This window comes from Buceros rhinoceros, unplaced genomic scaffold, assembly GCF_000710305.1.
Source record: "Buceros rhinoceros silvestris isolate BGI_N320 unplaced genomic scaffold, ASM71030v1 scaffold16344, whole genome shotgun sequence".
In the NCBI taxonomy this organism is placed as follows: domain Eukaryota; kingdom Metazoa; phylum Chordata; class Aves; order Bucerotiformes; family Bucerotidae; genus Buceros; species Buceros rhinoceros.
In genome coordinates this window covers 1-20080 of record NW_010407819.1, presented here as the reverse complement: position 1 = coordinate 20080, position 20080 = coordinate 1, and the positions used below count along the sequence as shown (strand labels likewise).

General features: G+C 43.0%; 1 protein-coding gene across 2 annotated transcripts in view; it reads right to left on the bottom strand.

Moving 5' to 3' along the window:
- Nucleotides 1-19906, bottom strand: part of LOC104492128 (neuron-specific protein family member 2) — a 35314-nt gene extending 15408 nt beyond the window's left edge. The window contains exons 1-2 of one of the 2 annotated variants that reach the window (XM_010134638.1): nt 19747-19906; nt 6074-6193 (exon numbers count right to left, since the gene is read on the bottom strand). In XM_010134638.1, coding sequence (XP_010132940.1) covers nt 6074-6193; nt 19747-19875 — 249 coding nt within the window. In that variant the 5' untranslated portion in view covers nt 19876-19906. The remainder of the gene's footprint in view (nt 1-6073; nt 6194-19746) is intronic. The other variant, XM_010134639.1, reaches the window with a different exon arrangement.
- Nucleotides 19907-20080: the final 174 nt, after the last annotated feature.

Below are 20080 nucleotides of genomic sequence, written 5' to 3'. Positions count from 1 at the left end.
AGGAGAGTTTGTGAAGGGAGAGCAAAGGGAGCAGAAACATTTGGGGCTGGGGGTATGTGCAGCAGAGCAAGGGAGAGTTGCCACCTACACAGCTGCAATGGTGATGTGCCCTTTAAAAACAAGGGCAGATTGGGCACGTAGGTAAGTGTATGTGATCAGGGAAACAAGGTGTTTCTCACAGCTACACTCTTGACGCAGTCATTTGGCGGTCCAAAGGCCACGCAGCAGTTCTCTGCACCACACCATACACCTTGTACTCACTTCTCAGCGGCTATTACCTACAGAAAGAAAGGGATCAAGACCTGCTCCCCACCTTTCTCCACAAGCATATGAACCTGGGACTTCCCTTCCCTCTAAACTGCAATGCCTGTCACACGAGGATCCTTCTGCCCAAAGATCTAGCTGGATACCCAGGGTAAATTCTAGTGGTGCAAGCAGGGGAAGCATTTTCCATTTCAGCAAAGCTGTTACCAACAGCAAATCAAGCCCTGGCCTTAACCCAGAAAAAATCTTCCTTCCTTAGGAGCCAAGCATTTTTGATAAGGAACAATTATTGCATCGATGCCTGTTTTGTAGGGCGTGGCTGGAGACAAACTGATTTTGTTCTAAGACTTTCACATTAGGTCAGAGGAAAGTAATTGTTTCAGTATGAGCATTTCACTGTCAGAATGATTTGAATGGGTTCCACTATATTTTAAGAACCTGATGAAAAGTGTGGTGATTGATTATGTTCACTGGTTTCTGGATCTGCATGTATCAGAGCAGTTCATGGCAGATGGAGGAGAGCATTGATCTAACGATAAGTATATTGTCACTGCATACTCAACAGGAACGGATCAGAGAGCCAGAGACTCTGAAAACGCATCTTGTAGCAAAAAGAGTGACGTTCCCAGTCTTCCTCAGCGCAGTAATGATCAATACTTGCAGATGTTTTTTCCAGGTAGATAAATTGCTCACAAAAAAAATCTTAAAAATCTCAATTTCTCCCCCATCCACCCACTCCCAACTTGTTCTGTTAAAGACAAGTACATAGTTTAATTGTTTCAACTTTGAAAGACCAATAACTTCAACTTTCTGAAGAAAATGATCATAAAAAAAGAACTGTGGAAGACTTGAGAAGTCAAGTAACTATGGTAAGTAACTATCACCCAGTTACTACTCATTAAATCACTGCCTCTCTAAAAAGGCAGTAATGAATAGCAGATAACAGAGGTCAATCAAACAGGTTGCGCATGAACTTACTTGGGTAACAAAGAGAGCAATTTGTGCAAAACCAGTAACCGACAGGCAGTTAACGTGTGTCAACCCGATGTCTACACTGTAAGCCTACGCTGAATGACCTCTCAAGTACCTGGTTTTTGGAGCTACAATAGGCTGGGCAAGCTCAGGGCTAGCACAGCTCTACCTGTGCTCACTGGGTCTGACTGGATCGAGAACAAAATCCATCAGCAATTATTCTCCAGCTTGTTTCTTCCTAAGCTGGGTGCTGATGTCTTGAACAAAAGCTTCAGTTAAGTGACAGTCAAGAAAGTAGGAGAAACCCACTCTCCACCTTATAAATGCTTCTGGTTGACTTCTGTGTTATCCGGACTGGCTCAAGACAAAAGGAGTCACTGGAAACCCTGTTCTCCAGAGGAACAAGACTTCATTCAATGGGTAACTTGCTTGAAAAGCAAAAGACCATTTGTTTTCATTTCAGTACTGATAGAAAGAAGTAAGAGCAGAAACTCATGGGAATAATGATACCTGCATATGAGAGATTCTTCTTAAAGACTGTAACATACGATACCACTGGCAAAACAAAGCAGTAAGCCCTACCTCAAATGCAAAGGTTGACCTGTTGTCCCACAAAGGCGCGGGATAGTCAGTCATCACATTTGCAGACTTTTTCTATGTCATCACTGGATGGCAAAGCATGGTAGCATGAGCTACCTTTGAAGCATGCAAAATGGAAGGCACACACCAGACACCATTGCCCTCCAGACTGAGAAACCCTGGTATACATCACTACTACAAAGTATGATCTTTGCAGTTCAAAAACTTCCTAGAGGGACACACTCCAAAGGCATAAACAGTCTGGAGGAGGCAAGGTCTATAAATCACTGCCAGTCAGCTTAGAAAAAATGTTGTCATTGCCTCTCTGTGGAGGAGTAAAATGATAGAAGAGATTTCTTTTATGTAGGGATGGCTCAACCATAAAGCTATTTTAACATAATTTTCTTGTATCCCATCTACACAACTATTTAAACATCTGTTATAAAGTATGTATGGGGTGACTCATCCAGCTGAGGAATAAGCCTAATTGGTCAAACTTCCAGGACACTCTGTGCTGAGCTACAGAGAATCATAATCTCATCAATTAGGAGATGTGACAAGTTGCAGAAGCCATCTAGAATTCCTGGAAGAGGTAGTGTGAAATAAGAACCGTTGCCTAGGGACAGTCTCTTCTTTATGGTAATTAAAGAGCTCAGATCTGTTCTATTCTGGATGGATGAAAAATATGCATGCATAAGCTTAAATTCTGGCTGTGGCTTGCTCATGCAAGAAAGTTGTCTAATAATTCATTAGCCTCTTCAATAAAAGATATCCAAAAGGCAGAATAAAGGGCATCTGTGGATTTGACTGTCATGTTCATATGGTCCCAAAATACCCCCCCAAGATCCTGCTCTTCTGTATAATGCAGCTACATGACTCAGAGAGAATGAAAAGAAAAAAAAAAGAAGAGAAAACAGAACAATTTGGGAAGATTTTCCTTCTTCCCTGGGAGCATTTCCATACTAAGTGACCAAAAGTAGAGAGGAAAGAAGCACTTCATAGACTGAAACAGAAACATCAAAAGCCTCTCAGGAGAGGTTATTAGTGGGTCAGGAGCACAGCCACAAATATGGAGTCCAGCAGCACTTTTCCACACATACTCATTAACTTTGCCATATTTTTGTTTGAATTGATGATAATTCTACCATTTGGGTGAAAAATAAAATACAAGACATCTCACTTTGTATTTTCCAGTAGCAGACAGGAGAGGACCTCTTGGCAATTTCTTTGCATCGTCTTCCTGCGCAGTCTCTTCCCAAACATACAGGTACCACGTGCTGAGGCATATCGCTCCTCATACACAGCAGCAGAGTTGTAGTAGCAAAACAGCTCCCCATGAACCCTTGACTTCAAGCATTGCTGTGGACTCACACTAGTTGTACATTCTTTTCCAGTACAACTCTCGCATATTTGGAGTGCACTAAACCAACCGACAATTTATATTTGGGTGGACTATTGGCCTTCCCCTCCACCATTTCTCTTGCAGAAAATCAATGGGATGATACTCTTGTTTCTGCCAGTGTACAGGTCCCAACAGCTGGCTCCAGTGTAAATGAACACTTCGATTTTAATCAGCATGTTAGCAAGAAGTTGCAGATAATATTTCCAGCACACCACACACTGGAAGGCTCCACAAAGCAACCAGCCAGCAAAAGAAAATGTGATGATCTCATTTATATTGTCTTTTTTTTTTAGCTTTTAAAAGTGCAGCCAAACTGAGATAAAAAAAGTTAAGTATTTACTATGATTTCCTCTTACAAAAACCAAATGTACAATGATTTCATCAGTATCAGATAATAGGCCTGCTTATAACCAGAGGGCAGTATTTTTAATAACTTCACTAAAAATATGCACTGGTACAAAAATGTGGTGACATAAAAAAAAGTACAAAAGGTAATGAAATATTACCTATTATCTCAGCTCATTTTTGTCAGGAAATAATACTACAAACTTAATACAGTACAAGGAAGCCTTATGAAAAGCAGGCAGGGAGAGGCTTATGGTCTTATCCAGTATTAGACGAGAGGCTGAGTGATTAATAAGTTGACATTGAAGAGCGGAGAATAGAAATCATATGGACTTTAGGGAAAAGAAACAGCTTAAAAACTAAACTGTCATGCTGCCAGGCTGCAGAGGAAGAGGCACGGCTCCCACAGCCATCCCACCGCGCACAGTAAAGGGGAAGGCAGCTTAGACCTCTGCCAGCGCTGCGCGCACAGCTGGAGCCGCCAGCTCCCCGCGCGGGCTGCTGTGCAGTCCTCGTGCACACAGTGGGGAGAGCAATGGAGAACCACACTGGAAACAGGGAGAGGAGAGCTAAAAATACGTGGAAAAGAGGTCTGAGTACAACAGCAAGTTGGGCATTTAAAGAATGGGGAAAACGAGATACTCTGTAGAAGGAGTAGATGACATGAGATTTATCCATTCTGGTGGATGAGCTCCATATCTAACCTATGGGCCTCCAGCGTACACAGTGCGTAAGGATGAGATATTCTTGATTGCTTTTTTTAAATAAAAAGGCCAGATCTTTTGATGGGATTGAAATCTGACCTTAACACTGCCCAGGGCTGCCAGTATAAATTTTAAACACCCAGTGAAGCACCCTTGCTTACAAACTTGTACAGTGCCATTTATCGTGGGTCGCAAGCCAACTCATCACTTCCAAGAGACTCTACATTTACTGTTGTTTCTCAGGCACGTTGTGTCTGGTTCCAATTTGTACGTAGCTCACACTGAAGAATGTCTGCTGTGGTTTTCACAACTGGAGATCTCGCTGTGGCTAATTTGCTATTTACTTTACTAGTGGTACCAACAGAGAGTCACTACTGGTGGTAAATATGTAATACATGAGTACTGGGCACGCAATATGATCAGTGAAGAACTCAGTCAAAATCAACAGCATGTAAGCCTTTGGTGAGTAATTTAGATCAAAGCATGTGATGCCCACTGAAGAAAAAACCCAGGCTATAAACAGCTATAAACATTTATTCACAGACCTCTTAAAAATAAATTATGGCACTAAACATACTGCATGAAAGCAACAGAACCGTCCTCGTGAAATATACGTCAGTGAATTTCTGGAATAAACAGAAAGGTGCCATTCCATAGTGCTTCAGAAGAGAGAGGCCAAACATTTCTCCTTTCAGCAAGCGGAACAAGCCTTACCTTGAAGTTTATCAAGGGTGAAGGGCAACAATTTTTCCTGGATCACATTCCAATTTTAAAAGTGATAGTTTTCTTCCGAATTACTAGAAATTAATTATAACAGGTTTTTTTATTTCTTTCAAAGCTAAGAACAATGTGGCCAAATGAAACACTATTTAATTTCATGAGTCAATTCCTTTTAATGTCAAGGACGATACTCCCTTCACAAAAATTTATAAGCCCAATCCTAGCTTGTCAAGGAGCAGGACTATACCTAGGCACTGCCTACTCTCTCTGTTTTCTACTCAAATCACTTGTATTTCCTCTGACTTGGGCAATGTGAAATCAGATCTCACAGTTTTATCACCCCCATGCTCTGTGGTTTAGAAAAGTACCATATCTTCTCAATGAAAAGGGAGAAAATACTGGCAGCTACACGCTTGAGAGTCTAATTTTAGGAGGAACTGAGCCATTCTAATATGCTGCAGTCAACAGGAACTGGGGACACTCAATAATTCATGAGTTTCTTCCCATGTTTGAACAGAGCCTGTGGAAAATTTCTCAAGGAAACACTTTTCATCAGAAAATTCCAATTCCTGTGAACCAGAACTGTTTACAGGACAGGATATGCTTGGATACTTGTCTAGTATCTCCTTTTTTATCCAGCTTGAAATGCCTTTTAATCTATAATAATATAATTATATAATAATATTTTAAATATGAAAAGGGTTGTTTGACAAGACAAAAGAATTTTTAAAAGGCAAAACACACTGTTTAAATCAATGCTCACTGTGATTTTTTTTTATTCTTTTTAAAGACAAATGTTTGAGAAGATAAAAGATTCAAACTTGTTTTATTGTCAAGCAGGGCTGGAAAATATTTTCATAACTTTTCCTGGGAAAAGGAAAACATTTCCTAATTTAGTTTTAGTTATGAAGGTATTTTCATGCCTGTCATAAAAAAAAAGCAGCTTTATACTGATGCAGATAAACGTCTCTTTGACCCTAGTGATGAGTGGAGTCTTAAATTTGTTATGTCTTTACTGTCACTTTGATTCAGTTATTTTAAAATGAATACGTTCGCATCAGAAGGCAGCGGAATAACCAGTTCTTACCTTTAGTCTTTCTGTTACACCATCAGTGAAACTGACTGTGAATTCAGCAATTTTGGGCACTCTGAGTTTTCCTTTGTTCTTCTGGTCAGGCTGATATTCTGTTCTTGTTTTCACAATTACCTGGAAAATACCAACACTTTTAAGGTTTCTGCACTGCAGCCTAACTTGTTGTTGTTGTTATCTAAGCTTTTCTATATAATCCATCCCCTGGACCTACACAAGTATCTCGAAACCATAAATTAACTCAAACTCATCAACAGGACCTGAGAGACAGATAAATACCTACTAGGACAGTGACCTTATAACTGAGCCTTAAAATAGCTGACAGCAAAACGTTTGATACCCGGTTTTGTTTAGGATTAGGCGTGTAATTTTGATATCCCATTCCACAGGCAGAACATGCAGAACACCATGCAGAAGAGCCTCACTCTGAGTTCAACTGAAGCCAATTTAAATTTAGCCCATTTGGTGTCTCATTTATTCAGGCTCCAGATTATCAATATTAATCTCATACTATCACCTTGGGTTTTCCCCAAATCTCAGTGTCATTTGCTGACTAATCCAGGTCCTACTAATCTTATTAAAATGTGGTATCTTCCACCAATGGAGAAGCCATAAGTGGCTTTTAAAAGGGTACAGTCAAATTACCAAAACTGCATTGTCAATCTATTTTGAATGTATCTGTAATGTAGAATGACTCTAAATACTTTTGGTAAAATACACCCACTATAAACACAGAAAAGGCAACATCTAATGCCTGCTGCTCCTAGAGGGGATAAGCATCAGGGCTCTACTCTGAAACTAACAGCCCTTCAGAGGAGAGAGTGTATCCATCCCATTATAGATGACAATCCTATGCAGCTCAAGAGCATCCTAAGAGCATGCCAGCATAGCCACACTATCTTACTCCAGATGGAAAACACAAGAGAAGACAACATGGAACTGGCTTCAGTGCTGGCCATGAGCTGGAGCTCATCTCCCCCTGTAAGAGGAGTGCTGTGGTTGTGAGCACACACCACCGCTGCGCTTCTGCACAGGATTCCCAACCCAGGGAGAAGGTCCACAGAGCATACGACAGTTTGGTGTGGTCTGCAAGGTCTGGACAGGTTAAACACAAAAGGATAGAAAGAATATTGAAGCTCTTGATCCCAGGGTCAACAGTTGGGCTTTTTGGCCTCCCATTCTGAACTACAGGACTACACAGCCATGAGCCTTGCCAAGGTGAAAATTAAATACTCCAGGAGTGGTTCGTATGAGAGTGACAAGAGTGATCCTAAAGCTCTTTGTTAGAAACAAAAAGTCTTGAAGGATTGAAAAAGATTAAGTGATGCGCAAGGTTGGGTTACCAGCTAATGAAGAACTTATTTCCAAATGAAGACAGCAAAGTCTCATTTGGACCAGAGAAAACCCCAGGTATTTAATCCTCCTGCACTTAATGCCATGTGAAAATCAGAGCGAGAGAAAAATCAGTGAGGAGTCATAAGCCAATTTTCTGGATTCAAATGCAAATCATTAAAGACTGATGAATATTTACATCCTTCACAAATCCCTCTCAGCAATATTTATTACAGTAGCATTTGCAACATTAAGACTTGGGAAGCAGAGGAGACAAAAAGCCAACCAAATATATTTGTATTAGCGTTCTGGAACCCAGGATTTCTGATGACATGACATAGGTGATGAGAAATGACACATGGGGACAAGCTTGATTTGATGGGTTTGGGATGAATCCCAACGCTACTCTGAAGCTACTATTGAATCACACCCCGCTATGGTCTGAAATAGAGTCCAGCTCACTGCGGAGCAAACAAAGCAAAGCTCCCTCTCCAGCCAAGACAAAGCAGCCCAGGTTAGCTCCAAGTTATGAATAAGCAATAACCTCATTTTCTCACTCGAAAGGAGGTAAGTGCACTCAGGACCACATGCAGCTGCCCCCAGCCTTCCAGTCTTCTTGCTGGCCTTTTGTAAACCCAGCACAGTAAATCACAGACTGTCAGCCATCAACACCTGCCAAGTGGTCTTCAGAAATACCTAGTTCTCCCAAATTCATGCTTCCTGCTTGATTCAAATCTTAGTTGCAGACAAATTTTTTATATATACATGAGGGCTTTTCCACATACTCTAGGTCTTAATGAAGGACCATGAAGCCAGAATACGAGGAAAAAAAAATTAAAAGCCATACTTGTTTCTAGATATAATTTTATTGTCTTCCATTCTTTCTCATTAACACTGGCTTTCTTACAGGTGTTTTTTAACTGTTGCTACGTTTAACCAATATTCTATAAGCAGGAAAGTCTGAATTATGATGTCTACAGGGATACAGCACGGGACTGAAAATAAACCCACACAGCCCTTCACAAGCATCAGATTCAAGTCCAGTAGCAATGTCTATCACATCTGTGACTAAATAAGTAAGCTCAGTCCCCAGCCAGATCAGAAGCTACCCGAAGCACAATTTGCTGACTGTGCCAGCCTTGAAATGTGCGTGTGTGTGCAGAGCCACAGTCATCCTGCTGGTCAGTGCTTTGCTTTGGTCAGAAGTATCAAAAAGCGCTAGCAGAGGAGGTAAGAAGTACCTTTGCTAAATGCTTTTTCACATTGCAAAAGCTAAATGTCTGCTCTCCAGAAGTATCTTTGTCAGACAGCTGGAGGAATTACTCAGCGGAAGAGAGACAGGGCAGTCAGTAAGGTCTCCTCTTTAAAGGAGAGCATGACAAAGGACAATCAGAAAACTGAAATCCTGTCGTGTGGGGGTAGAATTCAATATTGTGGCAGTAACAATAAAACTGTCATTTTGCTGAGAGCATTCAGAATACAAGAGCTACCTCTTGTTCAGTCGCCTACAGTCTAAACAAACAAGCCTGAGCATGGATCCCACTTTTGCAGCAATGTTCACCCCCTCTCCATCCAACAAGCTGCCATCAGGATGCCCACGCAAAGGCTTCTGAAAATTGAGTTGTGTTCAACACGCTCCTTGAGCCTCCTGCACTAGTGAGACCACCCCAGTCTGGGCTACCTTAGCAGCATCCAGAGACAGAAGCACTGTCAGATAATAACACACAGATACACACGCATGCTCCCCACATGGAGTTTTTAGCAGAGCATTTGATTCGCTAACAACCACCCATGCCTTTGTCAGTTGTGAGAGTCTCTGAAACAAGTTTAAACAAGAGCTGGTCAAAACCCAAAAGATTTTTTTCTAAAGCACAAAGTATTAATCTAAGTGCAAATTTAGAAAATGAATAATTAATCTTATAAAGATTTTCTTTTGATATTTTTAGCCTTATTGGGGTTTTGCTATTTTGATTTTTTGTTGTTTCCATTTTCCAGTTTTCTGATCTGGGTTGAGTGGGAAAGAAAATTTGCTTTCCCCCATTCCTGTCATCACTCCTTTTTCACCTTTTCTTTCCATTTTTTCACTAAGAAAAAATTCCTGGCAGCAAAGTCTTCCAGAAATTCTAACCCAATTGCTGTTGGATGTACTGTAATAAAAACCCCACTGACTCCACAGTCAGCACAATGATCAGTGTTCATTTATCACCGGCTGCCCCAGAGCAGTTCCATCAGAGCCGAGGATCCCACTGTTTCAATGCAAACAAGGTACATTCATCTCGCACCACGACAGGTTTCCTGGGAGAGTTACTGGTGTTTATTACAAACCACAGCAAACACTCCTTGTCTGTTTCGCAGCTTTGCTGACTTTAGGACAGTTATTCTTGATTGAAACCGGCAAAAGGGAGTATAAAACTGGGGTCCTGTGTAGGTTGCAATTCAAAGCAAACTGAAGTAAAAGAAACGTCCACCTCCTTATTCCCTCCTGCACAATGTCATCACGGTGGAACTGAACTGCTGCAAGGGCGTAACTTCCAGAGCTTGGCTGTGCTCTGGCCTCCTGAGTACCGACAACAAAGGCAAACGATGGAACCAGTGCTTAAGTAGACAAGCAGTCCCTTGAATACTCCCAAACAAGACAGTTAGTGTCCCCTCCACCCCCACTGCAGAAACACCATCCTGCCCATTCTCTGCCCTCACCTCCTCTTGAACACTCCCTAAGGCTTGTCTCAACTGTCTTCTTGCCTCATGGCGAAAAGGGTCTGGCTGGTTTAGGTGGACATCCCTAACCATGAGCTTACCGGGGCAGAGAATTATTGTTGTTATTATTTTTATTCATCTCATGAAGCAACCTGCACACCTACAAATGAATATTAAAATACAACAACAGATCTATCAGCTTTTTGGATTATCGGAGCCTTTGCAATTGTTGGATAAATGCCCTTTGAACTTTTCTGGGAACTTGTCAGCCTTTGTCTTTCATTGTCTAGGCCCTAATCCAGCACCAGCTTATGTCTGTGCCCCACTTCGTGTGCCGTGATGGTCCTCCGAAGACAGCAGCCTCTTTGTCAGCTTAGTCCAAAGCTGACATCTGCAGCCCTTTAACATCTGCACTGTGGATGGAGCCTAGATGCATACCTGCTCGGGGGACCTCCCTGCAAATTATGTTGCTGCCTTGACCTGTTCTTAAAGTTTTCACACTATTTCCCAGAGACTCTCCACCTTTAAACTGCAAACAGACTTTCCTGTTTATGGCAGATGAATAAAAGGGGACACAAATAAATTACTAGGGATTTCCTTAATTTTATATCCAAAATAAAATTCTTTGAAAGTGTCCCGGTTTGGGCTAAAACTTCCTTGTTTTGGGAAATGGACGAATGGAACGTTCTTCCCTACATGAAGTTTGCAGGCTGACTGTAAGACTACAAGAAAGGAGAAGGGTTGGATGGAGCAGCAAAAAGACAGATCTAATTACAGGAATCCGTGTTGGCAGTCCTTGCAGCTTCCTCCATAACCAAGTTTATCTAGCATTTGAACTCATTAACTTGCAATTCAGCAAAGCACTTAAGCATGCAAGTAGTCCTATTAACATCAGCAGGGTTAGTCAGATACTTAAAGCTAAGTGTGCATTTAAGCACTTTGGCCAGATCAGAGCTTAAGACGGCTTCAATCACCTTCCCCCCACAGGTTATAACACTGATGCTTAGGGCTTCCGTGGCATTCTTTGGCAAGGCCTCTCAAAGAACTTTACATACCAGCATGACCACAGTATCCCCATATTACTGATGGAGGATTAAGAAAAAAAAAGAAAAAAGAGAGGGAAAAAAAAAAAAGAAAGCTTAGTAATGTGCTGAGTAACACCAGCAATTGGTGGCTGAGTTGGGAAGACAGACCAGGGCTTACTGCTACTTAGAGTGTGCCGTACTTTCTCAGGTTCTCATTAACTGAGTGATAATAGCAGCTCCAGCAGATTCTCCATATAAATATAACATTCTTGGGATTAGGGGCTAGCAAGATACGGCTGGGATGGGTTGGAAGTCAGACACTCTATGGAAAACGGCAGCTCTGGGCAAAATTGTTGTCCTCAATCTCGCCAGGTTAGCAGATGTAATAACACGTTCCATGTCTTGAAAGGTTTTTACTTTCTATTCCCTTTCTTGCATCTTCTGGTTCCTCATTCCAATCCCTCAAACGCTTCTCTGCAAGACCTCAGTGGCAGTCTACAGAGCACAGCTTAAGTTATGAAAAGCTCAAACACAACAGGGCAACAAGCCGTATCTATCAAGCTGTTCCGCACAAGCAAGATTTTTCTAATGATGCTGTTTGCTAACGCACTTATCGAGTCCTAAACCTAAATGTACTTATTATTCTAGGCTTAATGCTAGTGACCCCACTGGAATCAATAGGAAATCTTTCCTTGGCTTTAATGAATGCAGGACCAGGCACCTTCTCTGGAGTGATGCTTTGGAAAATTATAGGTGTGCTGAGGTGAGAAACAACAGATGAGAGACTGCGTACGCCAGCAGGAAATCCATCATCAACAACCTTGAGAAAGTAAACAGTAGGAGAGTGTTGGGAAATCTAGAGATCTTGGATGCTGAAAGAAAAAAGAGAGCAAGCTTCTAACCAAGTGGACTATATTAAAAGCATTTGCTTCAAGGAGGAAGAAGTGGAGTAGACGTGAAATGTGACAAATGGAAAAATATCACATTAAGCATGGAACCTTAAAAAGGATTTTCCAGCAATGGGATGAAGTAAGTGTTTCAGAAAATGAACTGATATGAATTCTGAGTCTCGTCTCAGACTGGCTAAATGTAACATCATTTACTGCCACTTTATATTTGCGTTTGAGCTCTATGGTTTTCCCCAAAGAGATGAATAATAATATTTAACATAACTGGCATTGTGAAAACTTTAAATTATTCATTTGGAAAAGGACATGCAGCCCTGCTATAATTCCCACTTCACTGCCACAGTGCATGTAATATATTGTGGTTCAGGTGCTGCAAAGTGCAAACCATAAAAATTTAAAATACTACTTCCCAGGATTATTAATAATGAAGAGTCTCTCACCCAGAGTGGCTGTCAGATTGACAGAAGAGATAAACAAAATGTGTTTCTCCTACCAAGGAGAAAGGTTTCTTCCAAGTTCAAAGCTGGACTTTGTCATCCCACAAAATGGTTGTAACACCCCCAGTTTCCATGTGGATTAGTCATGCTCACTTTTAAATGAAAACGAGACTCTCAGCTCCATTCCTTTCCATGTCCTTCTTCACTCCTTACAGAGAGAGAATAGAAAATACAGACTTATCACTGGCACCGACATCACGGTTTCCTTTGCCTTCATCATCCAACTGAGCACCGATAGCTGAGAAAGTCCTTCAACCGAGTCCCAGAAGTAGCATGTTGTCCCAGTTACCGATGAGAACAAAACGGTGATGCCCAGTCTTAGCACTAAATCTGCTGTGACTGACTTGGTTTCTATGCTTATATGCGACAAGCCAAGGGATGGCCAAAATTCACCACCTGCTCACACACACAATTCTCCAGTGACCTACAAGCTCTAATCCTCACACACTACCAGCTTCAAAGAGCAAATGAGATGTGCACATTGCCAACAGTAGCTGAAGTTAAAATACTTCACAGTAAAAGGGTATGGGAAAAGAGATGGAAAAATCGTGTTTCAGGGCTTAAAACAATCTTTTTCTTTGCAGGCTTAGGATGAAACACTGACAGGCATGAGCAGCTCCACGCCTACTGCAGCATCTCCTGTACCTCCTCCTGACTCTTGCACTGGCCTCTGCTAGAAACTGGACACAATGGACTGGGTCAACCCAAACTGCTAGATTTTTAGACAACTGGGTCTTTAAAAACTTTCCCAAGTAATTATAACTACATCCCATCCCATGGGAGAGGCAGCTATGCTTCCAAATCTACAGGATGAACGCTTCTCAGCAGGCACACTTCCCAGAGATCAGCATTAAAACTGGCATTTGGGGGGTATGTCATGGTAGTCCCCATGGCATCCTGGTCACTATCTGAATACATCCAATGCCTGAACTATCAAGCAGCAAAAATAAAAAAAAACAGGAAAATTAAAGAAAAGGATGTCCTGGGATGAACGGAGAAAGCCACAGTCAGTAGAAACACTCTGCTTTTTCTCCCCCTGCATCAGCTAATGGGTGTTGTGCTGGAAATGAATTTCAGAGGGTGGCAGAAAAAAAAGTGGTCTCTTGAATCAGTGCCAGGAGGATATTCTAAACATAAGGAACATCATACAAGGACAAAGACAGCAAATGTAATCAGCCCTGGCATCACCAATGAAAGGCAGCACAGAATGCAAAGGCAAAGGCTGCATTGGGAGCTGAAAGCAGCTGAGAAGGGGAAGGCATAGCTCACAAGCACAAAGGGAGCTTGGAAATTATTCAGCTAAATCTCCCTACAAATCCCTAGGTGACCATAACCATCCGAAACCCACAGGAGGCTGCGAAGGGGTAACAAAAATTCATTTCAGTAGCTTCAGCCAGGAGAGGTTATAGCAAAGCGAACAAAAGAATCAATCACTCAGCTGTAGCGATGGTAAATTGGCCAGGGTAAATTAGCAGAGCTCCACTGATTTCATCTAAACTACTGATTTACACTAGTCGAGACTCTTGCCCAGTCTTACTTTCCAGGCCAGTAAGTAACTGGTACATGGGGTTCACTTAATGGTCTTGCGTAAATAACTTGCACCTGCAGCAATGGGCTTTCATGTCAGAAAAAAGAGCAGGCTGCAACAGGCTTAGTCAAACATCCATTCCCTAACACACCCTCCCTGCGACCATTTCTGCAGAACGCAGACACAGGAATCGCAGTGCAGGCATAACTGGGTTTGAGGGGAAATGGAGCTCCCAAAACCAGGCAGGAGCTAGCTGTAAACCACCTAATTCAGACGCTGATAGCAGGGCAGTTAAGGAGACAAATTTCTGCACAAGCTACACAAATCCTGAGATTGTCTATCATGAGGACCTGCAGTAGCAACACGTTATCTGTATGCAGGTGAGGTAGTGGAACACTGCCCCAGATGTCTGCAAAGGCTGCGGGCACATGCTTGGAGGGCAGCGCAGTCCTGCTGTGAGCGATCGCCTGCAAGCAGAGGTGCTCAGTGCGCTGGGGGAAAGCTAGCCTGACAGCAGCTCTATCCAAAGAAGAGGAACACCAACTGCCAAGAACCTCAAGAAAAGCTGTCCAAAAGCAGGCAAACAAAATTTAAAAATGTTACCCCAGGAACCCTGTGCTGCTAGAGTGTGTGTTGCTGGAAATATTTATTACAGCATAATGAGCAGAGGCGGTGTTTACACTCGAATACACATTTAGAGGACAAATGGATTTACACAGCGCAAAAGTGGGACAAATGTGGCAGAAGAGGAAGGCTCAGACTTTGGTATTTGTGGGGATTAGGCAGAGTATCCCAAGTAGAATAAGGGAAGGATGGGAAAAGGCAAGATAGCCTGTCCGTTCCTTCATGTTTGCAATGCTTTTTATTCCCTTCCTTCCTTTTATTCACACTTTCTTTCCCTTTGCATCTTCCTCCTCCCTTTTACTCTTCCTTCCTTCAACTACCACACGGACTAGCCCTGCCCATCTCTCCTTTTGCCACCTGCTCCATCCCACCAGAATCACCAGCCGCCTGAGTGGGGGCACAGCCGCCTGTCTCTGCCCCCCCACCCCGGACAGCAGCAGGAAGGCTGAGCTGCCTCTGGCCCCTCCACGTGTAGCAGCACTCTGACACCAGCTCCACGCTGCCCTGACGGCAGGTGCCCCCGGTTAGAGCTGCTGCGCTTCGCAGAGGGCAGACTGGCATCAGCGTTTCAGAACAGAGCTGCAGTCATCCCCTAGGTACAAAAGCACTCATCCAGCGTACGAGTAATTACGCCTGCTCAGCTGGCCAGGACAAAACATTATTTTCTGTTAAACCAATAGGGACAGGTTGTGAACACAAGGGACTCTCCTGATTTTCAGGAACTCTTGATTAAATTCTGTGTAACTGTTTGGCCTCAGCCACTCAGAGAGGGGTGCGGCCACAGAAGGCAAGAGGTAGGAGCATGGAATGGGAAAAGCATTTCAAGAGAGCTGTTACATCTATTTTTTTTTTTCTTTCTTGCATTCGACGGCAGGAATTTGTCACTAGAGAAATTATTTCTCAAGCCTCCAGAAGCATTCAAAATAAAGAACAATGGACCACATGATAAGCCTTCTGCAGCCGTCACCACAAAAGAGATGCCGGATTTTTTTTTCAGCCCTGACAATAGCTTTCATGCACTTTTGTGTTATGTAAAATTAGGATTTTTGCTGCCAGAACAGAGGCTTTTCCTGCTGGATTATACTGAAGCAAGCCTATGAGACCAAAGGGTCCCCAGCTGTTGGTCTCATTTAAAATTTCAGAGAAACAGTATGGTCCCTGAAAAGCTGCGTATCTTTTAGCATTATCATTGGAGAAACACGTAACAATTACAGCCAAAGCACTTTGTCTATGCCTAGGAAAACAAGGGAACAGCTAAGCCTTTTCCCCTTTGGTCCTAAAAGAAAAAAGGGGCTGCTTTTTTTTTTTTTCTTCTTGAATAAGAAGAAATGAAATTCAGAGACATAAAAAGCCAGGACAAGGGCTGTTATTCCTGTTACATGGATGGATTTCAGCAAAAAGGCCACGCAAAAATGATTTTAGAGCATCTGTCTTTGCCTTCTGCAAATTCCACCCAGCAAGCGAACAAGGAGCTAGGGAAATGCTTGAAGATAGTCAATAAATATAAATACACAGCAGGCTCAGCACCTTAGGGGAGAAATTACTGTCCTGGGTGTATTTCTCCCCTTGCAGCCATACAACTGCTGACAGAACAGCAAGAATGCTGATGCTGCAGGAGGAATAGCAGGAGCCTAGGAAAGAAACATCCTCATTTGGTGGAAAAAGAAATAGTCCGGTGGCCAATAAGTTTTTTTTTAAAAAAAGGCTGGCCAATTCAAGCCTCCTGGATTACTGCCTGGATTTTTCCAGCAGCATCAAGGTGGAAGTCAGAGGGAGCTGCTAGCTGACAGCTCTTTGAAAAACGACCCTGTTAGGAAAGCATCCTCGAAGGACAGCCAGTAAGTTCAGGTATACCTTTAAGAAAGTGTTTCCCCCGATCAACCCCCACATGATTTCTTATAATCAAGGAACTATCCGAAAAGAGATGGGCATCAGGGATTACATCACATAAGCCAAAGCCTCGTTTTTATATTCTTTCTCTGCATTCCTTCTCTGTTTCCCTGTGAAAGGAGAGCCAGACACAGCAAACACTCTGAAAGAGATGAAGCTATGATGAAACACTGACAGAGGTGAATGCTGAGAGTCACTTCGAGTGACTCTCAAGTGATCCAGTAACAAAAAAGTCCTTAAAATGAAGAAAAACCCCCAGGTATTTAAAGTCCTTAAACCACAATTTTCAGCCTGTACATTCCACAGCCTTTGCAGGGTGCTTTGAAGGATCTGCAGAGGTTAAGCATACTGACAAACAACAGGTTTGTGTTCTTCAGCTTGCACACAGGTCTCTTAAGACTCATCTGGAAAAAGCCAAGAAATTAAGAGCAAGCAAACCTTTGCCATGCTCATACATGCACCAAGTGAAGACAATACCACACGCTGGTGGTAACAGCAGTCGCTTGCCCAGCACAGACCCAGCGCGCTCGTGGATGGCTGCCCAAAGCCTGTACTACTCCCCCTTCACCAGACAGGCTGAAGCTAGAGTACATAGCCCCCAGCTGCAGCCAAACCTCCTCGCTCTGTTTCTGATGCACCCAAGGTAGGTTCAGGCTGAGAGCTCACAGTCTCTGAAATGAAGACACCCCTTAACAGTGAAGAGAAGCGCAGAAAGGGGACTTTCACCAGGTTTGGGTTTTTCCCCTTTATTTTCTTCCCCAGATTTCACTTACAGGAAAGCACCAGCATGCAGCAGCTCTTTGTTGCAGCGTGAAGGCGATGTGACAGGCAGCAGCAGCGGGGCAGGCAGGAGCAGGGCTGGGGGCACTGCCTTACCAGAACAGTGCGGGTCTGCTCACGAGAACATGAGCGGGCAGAGCCCTTCGGAGCTGCTGCACACAGACCTCAACGCTAAAGCTGCTTTGGCTGGGGTCACTCATGCAGCATCCCACACGGGAGGCACACTAAGTGCCTTGGCTTATGTTCTCACTCTCCCAAGCTAAAAATCAACTAACTGCTGGCAGGTTTTAGCAATCGATATTAAAAAAAAAAAAGTCAAATTGATTTTAGGTTGTTTTGCCTTTTTTTTTTTAAACCCTGCCTCCTGACTGCAAGGCAAGTCCAAATAAGAACATACTCTGAAAGACTTGAAATCCATACCTACTCTTCCTCAGGCTCACAGACTGACTGAATTCAGCAGCAGCTTTGCTTTCCCAAATACAAAGCTGAAATTTGCCCCAATCACTTAACCTTTGCCCAAGCTTTTCACCTGAGGCTCATCTCCTTATTAGCAGGTCTTTAAACAGATCCTCTGCCCTAGGGTGAACTCACCTCAACAGAATCTGTTCTACAAAGAGCAAAGGAAACAGAGGGTGAATTATTCTGCTTTTATCATAAATAACCTCTCCTTCTTGTGAAGGGATCTCCAGTTGCTGTTAACTCCAGGCCTGCTGCATGTAGGAGCTGAAGCACTGCCTGCAGAAATCAATACCACTGACTAATGAGTTCTGAATCACGCTTTGCACTCCTAAAGGTACATCCCCCTCTTCCAGCAAAGAAAAATATGGATGTCAGTAGATGCCCTGACAGTAATGTATGCTAATGAAGGTAATGTAACCTAACAACATGTGAATTATTGATGTAGACATGTTTAAACAGAAAAATCAGCAAGGAATCACACCAGACCAATACACTCCGGTGTTTGTTCACCAACAAGCAATTGGAACATGGTGGTCATGAGAAAACTCATTACCACTTTATTAGCTTGAAAAGATTTTTGCTAGGTTATCCGTGTCTCACCTGATATGCAAGTCTAAACTTCATGTCGCGTGACACTGTGTGATCTCAGAAATTAGCCATTTGTACCAGCATTGAGTGAGCTACTTTTACACATCTATAGATACATCATACTGCTTTGCCCCAATTATTTTGCTTAATCCTATTTATCTGTCAGAGACAGGGGATGGTTTAGCCTCTCATTCACAACAATTCGCGGAAGTGTAACTCTCCTGAATGCAGTGCAGTTGCTCCTGATGGCCAGGAGGCACATGGAGAATGAAACTAGCTCCTTTGTCTGGCACGGTTCTGGTTCCCAGGATGTCAAGGCAGTTGACTCAGCTCTATTATAAAATAAACATAGTTTGTCTATGTAGACAGTTTTATCGCATCTGTCATCACGTTCTTCTAATGTATTTAGAGAAAATTATTTTTGTACTACAGTAAAAACAGGATATATGTTCAATAATCACCAGTGTTAATTTTACAATTATCCCATTATCCTGTGAGACCTAATCATTCTGTCTGTACGATCGGGCGAGTTGGCTCCATCTCTGTGGTATCTATCTGGGAACTACAGCGCAGACAGGCTTTGTTTTGTTCGGACTGTTGAGGCACACAGATTTTTATAGTCTCATCCTGTCCTCACCAGGTTATATGGATATGCATCACCACTGCATCGATAGAGACAAAAGATTTCCTAGTACACACTGCATCTAGAATACCCCAATATCAAACCACAGCCAATCACCGACGCACATTGCTGGACTCTTTAGTGCTGCATTCAGTTCTGTGAATGTTGAGCGGGCAGGGGACAAAGCTGTCCCCTGGCTGGAGCCAACCGGGAAAATGAAACCCCGGACTGCTCCATCACTGCCCCCAGCATGCGGGAATCAGCCTCTCTCTCCGGAGAAATCTGCATCGTCAATGCTCAAATAACCTTTGCAAAGCCACAGAGAAGAAAACAAAACTGAGATAATTACAATAGCTGCTTATTTTGGAAGAGTTATTACTTTACTCTTGGCGCGGGCAATTACTGATAACACCACATTGTGAACTGCTCCTCAGTTTCTCCAGCACTTGCAAGAGAAACATGCTAAGCTTTCTCCAGTTGTATTTATGAAGGAATATTTGGGGGGTTTTGAGAAGGAAAGGAGCTGGGGGACACTTGCATGCTTATTTGCCACGTAAAATCTGAAAAACATGCTATGAGAGAGAACCTCTTTTTATTTATTGAATAAACACGGTGCCACAGTTTGTATCATCAGAGACCAGTAAGTCAGCAGAGCACTGAAAACCAAGGGGCATGTGCGTGTGCGTAGTCATGCAGGAGCGCCATTCAATTTGGTTTTACCTTTTCCGGAGCCGGGAACTGCAGGTGATTTACTTCCAAAGGTGTGATCAAAGGAACTGTCTGAAAACCATCTTCGTTGGATGGTTGTTTGCTGTTCTTGTCGTTCAAATTACTCCCCAGCTTCACCATTCTTGGTCCTTGCTTTCCAGACCTAAAACCAGCCGGTCGATCAATGTCACACGACAGCGGAGGATTCCTGCCTTGCCCTGCTCGGTTGGACGCGGCGCAGCGGTGACCCGGGCTTTCACACCCGGGTTTCTAGGCGCACCACACCACGACTCGACTTCACACGTGCGTTCTGCCGAGCCTCACGCAGCCACCCCGCGAACACCCC